The 13051-nt window shown below is 41.6% G+C and overlaps 4 protein-coding genes across 4 annotated transcripts in view; all 4 read right to left on the reverse strand.

Moving 5' to 3' along the window:
* The window catches only part of LOC136998689 (uncharacterized), a 6372-nt gene extending 3404 nt beyond the window's left edge, over positions 1-2968 (reverse strand). Inside the window, exons 1-2 of the mRNA XM_067351772.1 lie at positions 2538-2968; positions 8-1378 (exon numbers count right to left, since the gene is read on the reverse strand). Of these exons, the coding sequence (XP_067207873.1) occupies positions 8-1378; positions 2538-2694 (1528 nt within the window). The 5' untranslated portion in view covers positions 2695-2968. The remainder of the gene's footprint in view (positions 1-7; positions 1379-2537) is intronic.
* Positions 2722-5521, reverse strand: LOC136998690 (uncharacterized). The gene is made up of 10 exons (XM_067351773.1): positions 5430-5521; positions 5194-5316; positions 4675-4782; positions 4443-4494; positions 4296-4372; positions 4102-4209; positions 3876-3927; positions 3728-3804; positions 3383-3471; positions 2722-2727 (listed from the first exon to the last, which is right to left on the reverse strand). The coding sequence occupies exons 1-10, from the start codon at positions 5512-5514 to the stop codon at positions 2722-2724; spliced, it is 777 nt and encodes a 258-aa protein (XP_067207874.1). The 5' UTR covers positions 5515-5521.
* Positions 5522-6248: 727 nt separating this feature from the next.
* LOC136998691 (uncharacterized) lies at positions 6249-8652 on the reverse strand. The gene is made up of 2 exons (XM_067351774.1): positions 6478-8652; positions 6249-6395 (listed from the first exon to the last, which is right to left on the reverse strand). The coding sequence occupies exons 1-2, from the start codon at positions 8650-8652 to the stop codon at positions 6249-6251; spliced, it is 2322 nt and encodes a 773-aa protein (XP_067207875.1).
* Positions 8653-8817: 165 nt separating this feature from the next.
* On the reverse strand, positions 8818-12817 carry LOC136998692 (uncharacterized). The gene is made up of 6 exons (XM_067351775.1): positions 12738-12817; positions 12441-12631; positions 11994-12166; positions 9797-11692; positions 9594-9750; positions 8818-9515 (listed from the first exon to the last, which is right to left on the reverse strand). The coding sequence occupies exons 1-6, from the start codon at positions 12815-12817 to the stop codon at positions 8818-8820; spliced, it is 3195 nt and encodes a 1064-aa protein (XP_067207876.1).
* Positions 12818-13051: the final 234 nt, after the last annotated feature.

Here is a 13051-nt window from a genome sequence, read left to right on the forward strand (position 1 = left end):
AATTTACTGAACGTATCGATATTTTCATTAATTCTTTCGTAATTTTTAAAATCAGAAATTAATATTCGTTCAGTTTCTCCTGGCCGGCGGCGATTAAATAATTGTATTGATGTTAAAGTAGCTTCTCCAAGAGAAATCCAATCAGACAATAAAAATTTGTTTTTCAAATTATTGTATGATTCTTTTTGCACTTTTAATAGATGATTCCGCAATTTTTGTATATCTTTCATTGTAGGAAGTTTTGTAATTTTTTGTCTTCTAAATTGAGTTTGAGATTCGACTACAGTTTTGTTAACACTTGCTCCATAATCAACCGTTAACAGTTTTAAAAAATTTTTTGTATTTGTTTTCGTGTTATCGTCATGTTCTTTTATGCATTTTGTTATTAAAAGTTCGCCAATATACTTTACGTAAGTATCAAGATTAGATGCAACAGCTGGCTTTTCATAGGTATCCTTTTCTTTGTCATATTGTGCAACAATATTTATCGCATCTAAAAAAGTATCGTAATATTTTGGGTCATAAATAGAAGTCAAAGACGTTACATCATTATTAATATTTCTCATCGCTATCAATAGACGATTTACAAGCCGCAATCGAGCTCGAATCATTTGTAAATGATGCGATGAGTGTCTATATTTTTTGCACTGGGAATTCGCATACAATAACAACAAACTATCATAACGAATATTGCGCGTTACGTCATCATTTCTCATTACTGGTAAGACTAATCGTCGTACTCTTTCATCAGCTTCTTTGAGACATTTGCCTTCTATTCTTCGACCCATTACTTTAACAATGCGACTTTTTTCTCCTGTCCGACCTGTACATTTTTTGAAATGATGTCTTAATGTCGATTTTAAATAATGACCCTTGCAATTTCCACATGCCAAATAATTTTTCAAAATCTTAGATTGATTTTCTCTTGCTCGTCTACATGGAATAAAACCTTGTCCTTCGTATTGTTTTTCAATATTAAATTTGAAATTTCCTCTTTTTCTTAAAGTATCGATGATCTTTCTTGTTTCGCTACAACTTTTAGGTAAATATTTGAACTTTTGAACGTCAGGTTCCTTAGAATGAACCAATTCGAAATGTCGAGCAATTTTTGCTTGCATTTTGTGACAGAACACACACATATATTTTTTTGTGCCAGCAAATTTTGTAGGTATTACTGTTTGTTCATCTTGCCGAGTTTCACATCCCTCAATATTACTAACATCCATGCCTGTAGATATCGTTGAATCATTATTTTGCGTGTTAGAAAAGTGCTTTTTGATATCATCTTCCTGTTCTGATTTTTCTATTTTCTCGGAGTCACTCGCAGCTGACGAATATTCACTTTGTACATAATCAGAATCACTTTCAGTATCTTTTTCTATTTATAAAAAGAAAAAATATTAAATAATAACAATAAAATAATATTCTGAGGCTCGAAAGTGATATTAATCAAAGAATAAAATAAAGAGGCAAACGAGCCGATGTAGAGTCAAAGTACATATATTTACTTCAATAGTATAAATGTATATAAAACAAACGCTTCTACCTGGATCAGACCTTCATCAGTGTTATTAGATATTAATTTGATATTATGAAAAACTGATTTAAGAATTTTAAATTTCCATTACAAGATACGCATTACGGAATACAATTCGTGTGATACAATTTTTAGTTACATGATACGCATTAACAAGACGCAATTAATATAAATTATAATCTTTATTGTCCAAATCCGTTCTATGTTCAAATTATGAGAACATACTGTTGTGTAAAAAGCCAGCATTTTCAAAGACATTTTTTTGTATAAAATTCGGAATTGTAGCAGAAAAATAATTCGATGATTAAATTCCTTAATTGAGCGGTGGAAGAGAAGGAGTGAATATGTCACTGACAGTCTGAACAAGAGAGATTCACTCTTATGTGTTGCAAGTTAGAACTCTATGATTAAAAATGAGCAACGAATTCCAACTCAATTTTTAATCATAGAGTTCTAACTTGCAACACATAAGAGTGAATCTCTCTTGTTCAGACTGTCAATGACATATTCACTCCTTCTCTTCCACCGCTCAATTAAGGAATTTAATCATCAAATTATTTTTCTGCTACAATTCCAAATTTTATACAAAAAAATGTCTTTGGAAATGTTGGTTTTTTACACAACAGTATGCTCTCATAATTTGAACATAGAACGGATTTGGACAATAAAGATTATAATTTATATTAATTGCGTCTTGTTAATGCGTATCATGTAACTAAAAATTGTGTTACACGAATTGTATTCCGTAATGCGTATCGTGTAATGGAAATTTAAAATTCTTAAATTAGTTTTTTATAATATCAAATTAACATCTAATAACACTGATGAAGGCCTGATCCAGGCAGAAACGTTTGTTTTATATACATTTATACTATTGACGTAAATATATGTACCTTGTCCCTACATCGGTTCTTTATTTTATTCTTTGATTAAATAATAAGTCTAAGACTAAAAATAATCATAAAAATTGAAGTAACAACATATAATATGGTTCTATTACCTTGTATTTCAGTATCATTCTCTTGTGCAAAGCACAAGTTTTTTACATTATTTGTTTTAATTTCTTGAAATTTGCAGGAAGTTGAAGGAAGTTGTTTTTCAGCATTATTATTCAATATTGAATTAAAACTTATATCTATAACGTAACAAATAAACATAGAATATAGATTAATTAAATAGCTAATTTATAACTAACAATAAGTAAATAGTAATTAAATAATTTGTAAAAAAGTAAGCTAATACAAAATTCAATAATTTTATTTACAATTTGTACAAAATAAAAATACTACCTGTATTTAATAAATCAGGAAATTCATTAGAATTTATTAAGTTGGAATCAATTATCTCCTTTTCAAGTATATTAGTATCAAGTATTGATGATATACTTAGATCATTAATGATGTCAGTGCTTGTATTTCTTATGTCAGCGCTCGGAATTAGTTGCACATTTCGGGCCGATTCCCAGAGACGCCTCCTATTCCCCCACTACCGCTCGGCCGCTGGCGGCGAGCTGCCGATAGCTCTGGCTCAGGAGCGTTTTATATTAGAAATAAGCTGGATTGTTTAGGCATCTTTCGGGAAATCGTAACATTTTCTTCACTACATAAATAATGTTTATTTTTATTAATACATAATATATATATATATTTAATTATTAATGAAAATAAACATTATTTATGTAGCAAAGAAAAATATTACTATTTTCTGAGAGGTGCCTCAACAAACCAGCCTATTTCTTATATAAAACGCTCCTGCGCCAGAGCTATCGGCAGCTCGGCCGCCAGCGGCCGAGCGGTAGTGGGGAATAGGAGGCGTCGTCTCGGGAATCGGCCCGAAATGTGCAACTAATTCCGAGCGCTGTCTTATGTCATTTTTAACAAAATCGTTAATGTTAGACATGACATCTGTGTTTGTATATAAAAAGCAATTTTCGTCTGAAACATGAAAAAAGTAATTATAAAGGAAGTTTGTTTTACAATATTAATTGATGTAATTAAATAGAAATTAAAATAAACAATGTGGATTAATATTTTTTACATATTAATAAATCTAAATTTATAGTATAGATTAAAGACCAAGTTAAGCTGATGTAAATTTATAATGAATTTATTTGCGTGATTTATTTTTTTAGTTAAAACATAAAGCTTTAGATTAATACTAGTAATATATTAATTCTTATATACAGTGAACCTTTAACATCATCAATGCATGATTGTCCTCGTATAAAGAATGTTGTATTTATCGTGTCAATATTAGTAATTTTACATCTGAAAATAAAAATGTTTAATGTATATTTTCATGCAAAAATATAAAAATTTATTATTTAATAAATACTTACTTATTTGTTGCCACTGCAGTTACTGGATCTAATTTTTTTTCTTGATAACTACCTACAATAAATGACATATTTTACTATGTAAATTAAATTATTATTATTATATATTTATGTTTTATAAGACACTAATAAAAAATTACATAAAAGATTAAATCAATAATATAAAACGAAAAATAACATTTTTATTATCATGCAATTAAAAATTTAAAAAATTAAAAAATTACTTCACCTTCATCATTGATCATTTTTGATATTTCAGATAAGGAAATATCTGATACAGTTAAATTTTCAGAAATATTCAGTTCTGTAGAAAGTTTAGACTTCTCTGTTGGAGATGCTGTTGAAAATAGAAAAATGAAAATTATATTTACGAATTAATTCTTATATATTAATTCTTTATATTAATTCTTATATACAGGGAACCTTTAACATCATCAATGCATGAGTGTCCTCGTATAATGAATTTTGTATTTATCGTATCAATATTAGTAATTTTACATCTGAAAATAAAATTGTTTAATGTAAATTTTCATGCAAAAATACAAAAATTATCATTTCATAAATACCCACTTATTTGTTGCCACTGCAGTCACTGGATGTAATTTTTTTTCTTGATAACTACCTGCAATAAATGACATATTTTACCATGTAAATTAAATTATTATTATATATTATGTATTTATGTTTTATAAGACACTAATAAAAAAAGTTACATAAAAGATTAAGTCAATAAAATAAAATAAAAAATAACATTTTTATTATTATGCAATTAAAAATTAAAGAAATAAAAAAATTACTTCACCTTCATCATCGATCATTTTTGATATTTCAGATAAGGAAATATCTGATACAGTTACATTTTCAGAAATATTCAGTTTTGTAGAAACTTTAGACTTCTCTATTGGAAATGCTATTGAAAATAGAAAAATGAAAATTATATTTACGAATTATAGAACTTGAATAAAATTGTAATTTTACTTTTGATATATGATTTTACTTTTCTGATTAATTAGTTTTCTGGTTTCAAATATCATGGAAATAATAAGTATCTTAGAAACTTCTTTCTTCGTCAAAAATATAGCTAAATTTTAAAGTAATTATAAGCCTAATGTATATGTAATAAATAAATAATTAACAATATAACCTTTAAAATTAATTTCTTCCATAGATTTTTTTTTCTTTAAAATATGTGATGTAATATTTTTAGAAATATTTATTTTAGATACTTTTTCTTCTGAAAATTTAGTTGTTCAGTTGTTCATAATCATAAATATAATGTATACATATGTAAATAAATACCATATGGACATAATAATCTTACCTTTAATTTCACACTTTTTCTTAAGTTTGTTTCTTTTCAAAACAGTCTTATTCTTGTGTAATACTGTTTTATTCTCACAAACATCATTCATGCAAATTTTTTGTTTGCCGTTCAAAGATTTAGCTGCGATCACAAAAAATAATTTATTCACATGAACTGTTCTTGTTTGCCTGATATATCTTTATATATATATATATATTATATTAAAATATAAAAAACTTGTCAAAGACACTTACCATTATATGTATTTTTTTGTTGTATTGTTTCAATATTGTTTCCTTTATTATGTACTTTGTAACGCATTAGTACAACTCGTGGCATTATATCTTGAAATGATGAAAATGCAAAAATAATTCAATGTTTTTACGTATTATATAAAACACAATATAATGTCCGGAATATACTTACTTCCCAATGTGTTTTGTTCTTCTTTTGCTTTTAACACATTACGTTTCCTTAATGAATACATTTTATACAGCTACCAAAAAAACTTACTTTATAGCAGAATGACGAATAACGCGCCAAGTTTTACTTATGTTAGCTACTATCATAGACATAGTAGTATATAGAGCGTACCATGTGCCTGCCATAGATGTTGTTCACGAGTGCGCCTCCGATAGCTCGGGGAGCGAATCTTGTTACGTTATCACGCCGACGGCTCGGAACATTAATCAGCTTGTGACTGATAGGTGCCGGTAATCAGACTGAACGACAATTGACGTGAAGATCTTTAATGAGCAAAGTCACTTAATGACCACGTACATTTTACGCGGATCGCGAAGACCTGTAATCGCGCGGACTCCGTTCTGACTCCCACACGACCTAATACTCGCTCGCACGTTTCCCGCTTTCGACTGACTGACTCTCGTTCGGAGCGCGCTCCGGAACGTTGGTCCTTTTCTAACGAAAAGGAGATGGATCCACGAATGACAATTGTCAATAGATCTCGCGATCTAATTAGGCCTATCAGGAGCGACCAGCAGTGCGAACGTCGTTGCTGTGCAAACAATGCTGTTTGTCACGTAGGCCAATGTTTTGATCATCGGCATCAACAATTACCGGCTGACTATGTCCTTCGACAAGGCCTTGATGCTTCTAAAAGGTTCGCACTGCTGCTCGCGAACATACCGCCCGCCTTGCACTCTCCGGGTGCAACATAAGACGTGGCAAACGAGAGACTTGGTCCTTGAATTTATCGGAGTCTGGGTACAAGTACATAGTATGATTTACACGCTACTTACAGTCAGTATCGTCGCGGTCGAACGGGATAGGCAATCGACATACCTGTACTATTGGTCGGCGCAATTCTGAGTTCGCAGTGCGTAGCGTGACTACCCTTACAAGGCCATCGGAGCCGGGGTGAGTCTCTACGATGCGCGCGAGTTTCCACTGCGTAGGTGGAAGTAATTTGTCCTTGAGGAGGACAAGCTCGCCGATTCGCGCATTGGCTTGCGCGTCCGTCCATTTGGATCGCGTCTGCAGCGAGTGCAGATATTCCTGCGACCAGCGACGCCAAAATGACTCTTCCATTTCGCGGACATGCTGCCATCGCGATAACGTTCCGGGATTCGCTCCGGCGACAGATTCCTCCGGCACGGCGAGGAGCGGTCGGCCTATTAGAAAATGACCGGGCGTTATCGCGGCAAGATCCGATGGATCGTCAGACTGAGCGGCCAATGGTCGTGAGTTCAAACACGCTTCTATTTTGCATAGCAAGGTGACGAACTCCGCGCGCGAGAGCGTGCGCGCGCCCGCGATGCGTTTAAAATGGAGTTTGAAGCCCTTCACGGCCGCTTCCCACAGGCCGCCGAAATGCGGCGCGGCGGGAGGAGAAAAGTGCCAAGAAATTTTGTCATTAACGACAGACGCTCGCAGCTCTTCGTCGTTATTTATCGATTTCCATGCTCGATACAGTTCGCGGTCAGCGCCTTGGAAATTCGTGCCGTTGTCGCTATGGACATGAGTCGGGAGTCCACGTCGGCTAGTGAAACGAGAAAAGGCCGCTAAAAACGCTGAGGTGGAGTAGTCTTCCACACATTCTAAGTGAACGGCCTTAGTGACGAAGCAGACGAATACTGCTACGAAGTGCTTGTAAGTGCGCTGACCGCGCGCTGCATGCGTGGTTACAAGAAATGGACCGGCATAATCAAGACCGACGCTGGAGAACGGTGGGGCCGGGTTAACGCGGCGTGCCGGAAGGGCCGCCATTTTCTGATTTAACGGTTTCGCACGGTTACGCACGCAGATAACGCAGTTCCGAATGTGCTGTTTCACTAGCGAACGAGCGGAGATGATCCAATATTGTTGGCGGAGAACGCGGAGTGTTAATTGCGTCCCGCCGTGCAATGTCACTTTATGAGTCTTACTAATGAGCAGGCGTACGACCCTATGATCGGCTAAAATAATAGGATGCCTTTCGGCGTAACTAAGAAAGGCGCGTTCTAATCGCCCGCCGATATGGAGCAGTTTATCCTCCCCAATGAAAGGCTGAAGAGCCTTCAAACGACTGGAGCGATGGATCGAGCCAGTTTTTTGCAGCGACTCTAATTCGAGAGCGAATTGTGAGGTCTGCACGGTAGTTAACCAGAAGAGCTCCGCGTTCTTCAGTTCTTCGCACGTGAGAGTTGATTCAAAGTTTCCGTGCGCTGTATGTCGCGCCTTTAATTTGGCAATGAATTTTTTAGCGTTCGCGGTAGCGCGAACGAGTGAAGTCCATGTCGAGTAAGTGTCTGGAAGATCCCACTCTGGATCCCCGTTTACATGCTGAACGGAGGCGCGAGCGGCTTCCGTCAGAATAGTGCGGGTAACGCCTTCACGCTTGGTTTGATCTGGCCAAGCGGGGGAGGGTTGACGAAGCCACAGAGGGCCATTCCACCACAGGGGGTGTGTCTTGAGATCGCTCGTAGAAATTCCTCGAGACGCACAATCAGCTGGGTTTTGCTCTGACGGGGCGTGATTCCATTTTATCGTCGGGTTGACCGATTGAATCTCTGACACGCGATTCGCCACGTATGTTTTCCAACGCGAAGGATGTTGTGACACCCACGCTAGGGCGACGGTGGAGTCGGTCCATCCGTATCGGGGAACGTATCCGTAATCGAGCGCCGTTGAGACCCACGTGATTAGTCGGCTCAGCAACACAATCGCGTTCAACTCCAATCGAGGTATGCTGATTGTTTTAATCGGCGCGACTTTCGTCCTCGCGACGAGTAAGTGCGTGCGAATTTCAGAGAAGCTATGAATGACACGAAGGTAGACGGCGGCCGCGTAGGCGCGCGTGGAAGCGTCCGCAAACCCGTGAATCTCTACCCCTAAGTTCTCGTGATGACGCCCGACCCACCGTGGGATTCGGATCTCGAACAATTGCGTGAGTTGTTCGCGATAATCGACCCATCTGGTCTGAATGTCCGTCGGGAGTGAATCGTCCCATTCAAGCCGAGCTAACCACAGTTCTTGCATAAGAACTTTCGCGGTGATTACGACCGGCGCGACCCATCCGAGTGGGTCGTATAATTTGGCGACATATGATAGTACTGATCGTTTCGTCGTTGACTTATTCCGATCGTCAGTGACCGTGAATTGAAAGAAATCGTCGCGCGGCTGCCATGTCAACCCGAGAATCTTTTATATTCCGGTTTCCTCGAAGGACAGCTGTTTCGCGTTAATGATTTCGGCGGGTAGATCCCGAAGTGCGTCCGGTGTGTTCGCGCTCCATTTACGTAACGGAAATCCGCCACAATTCATCATTGCAATCAGCTGATCGCGTGTCTCGATGAGCTCCGCGACGGTATCCGCTCCGATGAGCACATCATCTACGTAGATGTATTTGTCCAACACCGCGGCGGCCTTAGGAAATCGTGATCCCTCGTCAGCCATTAGCTGACGTAGTACGCGCATCGCCAAGTATGGCGCTGACGCGGTGCCGTAGGTAACCGTAAGAAGACGGTAACTGTGTGGGGATTCTGCGCCCGGCGGCTGCCACAATATACGCTGATAATCAGCGTCAAGCGTATGAATGCGGATTTGCCGGAACATCTTCTCGATGTCCGCAGAGCAAACCACCTTGAACATTCTCCATCGCAAGAGAATTGCAGCGAGATCTTGTTGAAGTTTCTGACCGATCAATAGATGGTCGTTCAAGGACGTGCCGTTCGACGTACGACACGAAGCGTTGAAGACTACCCGTAACTTGGTAGTCGTGTTTGTTACCCGCAACACGGGGTGGTGCGGAATGTACACCGGCAGACGCGTTGGATCTTCGCTGAGCGGAACCATCTCCAAGTGCGAGAGGTTTTCGTACTCCTTCAGGAAGTGAGCGTACTCTGTCGCAATCTCGGGATGTCGCTTTAATCGCGACTAGAGTCGGACGAGCATCCGCTCGGCGATCGCGCGGGACGCACCGATTTCAGGCGGCGTGTCCGTTTTGAAGGGAAGCCGGACCGTGTAACGGCCGGAATCGTCTCGCGAGTGAGTCGCGAGAAAGAAATTTTCGCACTTCTCCTCGTCGGCTGTCAACCGAGAGGACGACGACGGGATGTCCTCGTCCGTCCAGAATCTCTGAAGCAGAACGTCGATAGGAGCATCCGAAGTAGACATTATTTACTGCGGCGGCCGCGACAGAAGACCTGGTCGGTCCTGTGGGCCCCGAGATGATCCACCCGAGAGCGGTGGCTTGAGCGGTCGGAGAGCCTGTAGGCCCTTGACGCAAATCATTGCGAAGCAATGTTCCGTACAGATCCGCGCCTATCAATAGATGTATTGGATGGCGGGATGACGGATCCGGATCTGCCAGCTGCAGATCGCGCAAATGCGACCACTCGTGAAGCGGTCGCATGCGGGAAGCCGCGTACGCCGTGATTCTTTGGTATGAGTACGCGAGAAGAGAGAAAGCGGGCTTATCCGCGAAGCGCGATGAAAGTTTCAATTGAACGCACGAGCGCGCTGAGCCGCTGTATTTCTCCCCAAAACATCGAATCGGCAAATTTACTTGATACCGTCTGGTTCGCAATAACTGACAGAAAGCTTCCGAGATGAAGCTGAAGGTCGACCCTTGGTCGAGTAGCGCGCGTGTTTGGAAGGTGCGACCTTCCGCGGTCTTTACGCTAACCCACGCGGTCGCTAGTAAAACAGCACCGGGACCGGACGGTTCCGGTGCGACGGACTGCACTGTCGCAGCCTCTGAGTTCTTTGAATCGTCTTGATTCGCGGGCTTAACAACGTCGGAAGCGGACGTTGTTCCGTGTGGTTCGCTTGACGGAGCCGTGTCGCGATGCAGCGTAGAGTGATGCGCGCGCTTACATCGGAAGCAACGCGACGTCGTGGGGCACTTTGACGAAAAATGCCCGTTTCGCAAACAATTGCAGCATAACTTATGCCTTTTGACGGTTTGCCATCGCGAATCAATCGGTTGGCTTAGGAACGAGGGGCACTTGTGCAACGCATGAGTTCCGACGCACTTCGCGCATTTACCGCTATTCACTGTATGAACCGATCCACGAAGTCTTTCATTTCGCGCGGAAGGAGTCGATCCTTCCGTATATTTTGGCGGTGCCGTTAGTCCGCGAACTCGATTCGTCATAAAATCTGAAAGATCGCGATAAGTCGGACAATCCTTGAAATCTCCACGCCGGAGGTTCCACTCACGCCGCGTGCTATCGCTAAATTTTCGGGAAATTATATAAACGAGCAGGTCGTCCCACGTGTCGACGGGACGGCCCATGCACGCGAGTGCAGCAAGCGAGGCAGACGCGGTGTCGCGAAGATTTTTCAGCTCGGCGGCGCTTTCGGAACGCATGGCAAGCATGTCCGCGAACGCTCGTATGTGCGCGGTCACTATCGCGAACGAGTTGTCGTATTCATCCACTAGCAGTCGCCATGTCGCATCGTATCCCGATTCGGAAATTTGAATGTTATTAATTAATCGGGCGGCGTCTTCCGCGACGCACGCCTTCAGATAGTGCAGCTTCTGAATGGCTGTCAAAGAATCGTTATCGGCAATTAAGGTTTCGAAAATACCTTTGAAATTCGCCCATTCCGTGAGCTTTCCGTTAAATTTTGGCAGATTGATGCGTGGCAACTGCATGGGAGCCGCAGCGGTCGCGTCGCGACAAGACGAGTCGGTACTCGTATTCTTATATTCTACTTGTTGTCCACTGAACTTGCCAAACGCCTCGTGGAGATGATCAACCGCCTCGTGGTAGGCCTCCTCTGCAGCCAGAAATTCCTGATCCTTGAAGTAACCGCATGTCCGTCGCTCCTCGTCGGACGCTGTCTGGATGAGTTTAACTTGAAGACGCCTACAGTCGTCCCAGAGTTTCTCCAGCGCGGATAGCCGGCCCCGGACTTTGGATTCCGTGAGGTTGACCTTAGCCGTTTTCTTGAAATTCGGAAGAGTGCGGCGGATCGCTGCGATCACCTCCTGCTGCTCGGCAATCAAGCCCGTCGTCGCGTCCGTCATAGTCAAGGACGTACGATCAACTGGAGGGTTCACCTTTGGCCACTGTGTCCCAATGTGGTCGAGATCTCACGCCGCGGGATTATTCGTACGAGCGTGAGTCAGCCGTATGAGTTACAGTAAGCCGCAGTTTGAGAGAGACGCAGCGACCGACGTAACAGCGGATTACTCGCGCGAATCTCGCGTTCGAGAGAAAGACCCACTGGTGCAAGCGAGACACTGATATTCGCGTGCACGGCACGAAAGCGAGCGAGAGAGTCACAGGTGAGAGCGAGACGCACGAATACTTCCGTTCACTGCGCGAGAGCGAGCAAGAGTGTCACAGTTGCGAGTGAGACGCACCAACACTTGCGTTCACTGCGCGAGAGCGAGTGATGGTTATGAGTGCGAGCGAGACGAGTCGTGGTTTCGGAGGCGCGAGCGGGCAATGCGTCACTGGAGCCTGCGGGGCGCCCTGCACGGCACTATCACGGCTGACGTGAAAAGAGAAGGAATTGTCGTAGCCGCGTGGTCTGTTCACTGAAGCGAGTGAGACAAACAGTTGAGTACATGAGAGCTGCACTCTTACGCTCGCACAGTCTGTAGCAATTATCGTCCGGCCGGATCCGGCTCGAAGGACCAAACTAATGTTCACGAGTGCGCCTCCGATAGCTCGGGGAGCGAATCTTGTTACGTTATCACGCCGACGGCTCGGAACATTAATCAGCTTGTGACTGATAGGTGCCGGTAATCAGACTGAACGACAATTGACGTGAAGATCTTTAATGAGCAAAGTCACTTAATGACCACGTACATTTTACGCGGATCGCGAAGACCTGTAATCGCGCGGACTCCGTTCTGACTCCCACACGACCTAATACTCGCTCGCACGTTTCCCGCTTTCGACTGACTGACTCTCGTTCGGAGCGCGCTCCGGAACGTTGGTCCTTTTCTAACGAAAAGGAGATGGATCCACGAATGACAATTGTCAATAGATCTCGCGATCTAATTAGGCCTATCAGGAGCGACCAGCAGTGCGAACGTCGTTGCTGTGCAAACAATGCTGTTTGTCACGTAGGCCAATGTTTTGATCATCGGCATCAACAATTACCGGCTGACTATGTCCTTCGACAAGGCCTTGATGCTTCTAGAAGGTTCGCACTGCTGCTCGCGAACAGATGTAGTAAGCATAGATTGTTCATCGACGTTCGCAGAGTGTCGAGATTTAGAAAAAGAGAGAAAATAAGCAGTTTTTTTTCTCTATCATACATAAGAAGAGCATTTATTGCGGCTTTACTATTCCCCACTCAGCTCTATTCTTTCCACTACATAATATACTTCTTCTAATCAAACTGAACAGAGATAGCAACTCTGCCGATTTTTCGTGCTCTCTTTCTAAACTGCTACGCTCGCCGTTCAGGCATA

This window comes from Linepithema humile, chromosome 3 (genome assembly GCF_040581485.1).
Source record: "Linepithema humile isolate Giens D197 chromosome 3, Lhum_UNIL_v1.0, whole genome shotgun sequence".
Lineage (NCBI taxonomy): Eukaryota > Metazoa > Arthropoda > Insecta > Hymenoptera > Formicidae > Linepithema > Linepithema humile.

What these genes read in the sequence shown, in the direction of transcription:
- LOC136998692 (XM_067351775.1), bottom strand. Translation starts at nt 12,817, where the DNA reads ATGCTTACTACATCTGTTCGCGAGCAGCAGTGCGAACCTTCTAGAAGC. An exon ending in CTTCGCGATCCGCGTAAAAT is followed by an intron (nt 12,167 to 12,440) that starts GTACGTGGTCAT and finishes CACTCGCTTCAG; the next exon opens with TGAACAGACCACGCGGCTAC. An exon ending in GGACACGCCGCCTGAAATCG is followed by an intron (nt 9,516 to 9,593) that starts GTGCGTCCCGCG and finishes AGATTGCGACAG; the next exon opens with AGTACGCTCACTTCCTGAAG.
- LOC136998690 (XM_067351773.1), bottom strand. Translation starts at nt 5,514, where the DNA reads ATGCCACGAGTTGTACTAATGCGTTACAAAGTACATAATAAAGGAAAC. An exon ending in AAAAATGATCAATGATGAAG is followed by an intron (nt 3,928 to 4,101) that starts GTGAAGTAATTT and finishes CATTTATTGTAG; the next exon opens with GTAGTTATCAAGAAAAAAAA. An exon ending in ATGCATTGATGATGTTAAAG is followed by an intron (nt 3,472 to 3,727) that starts GTTCACTGTATA and finishes TTCATGTTTCAG; the next exon opens with ACGAAAATTGCTTTTTATAT.
- LOC136998691 (XM_067351774.1), bottom strand. Translation starts at nt 8,652, where the DNA reads ATGCAAGAACTGTGGTTAGCTCGGCTTGAATGGGACGATTCACTCCCG. An exon ending in TGCGCCGACCAATAGTACAG is followed by an intron (nt 6,396 to 6,477) that starts GTATGTCGATTG and finishes ACTTGTACCCAG; the next exon opens with ACTCCGATAAATTCAAGGAC.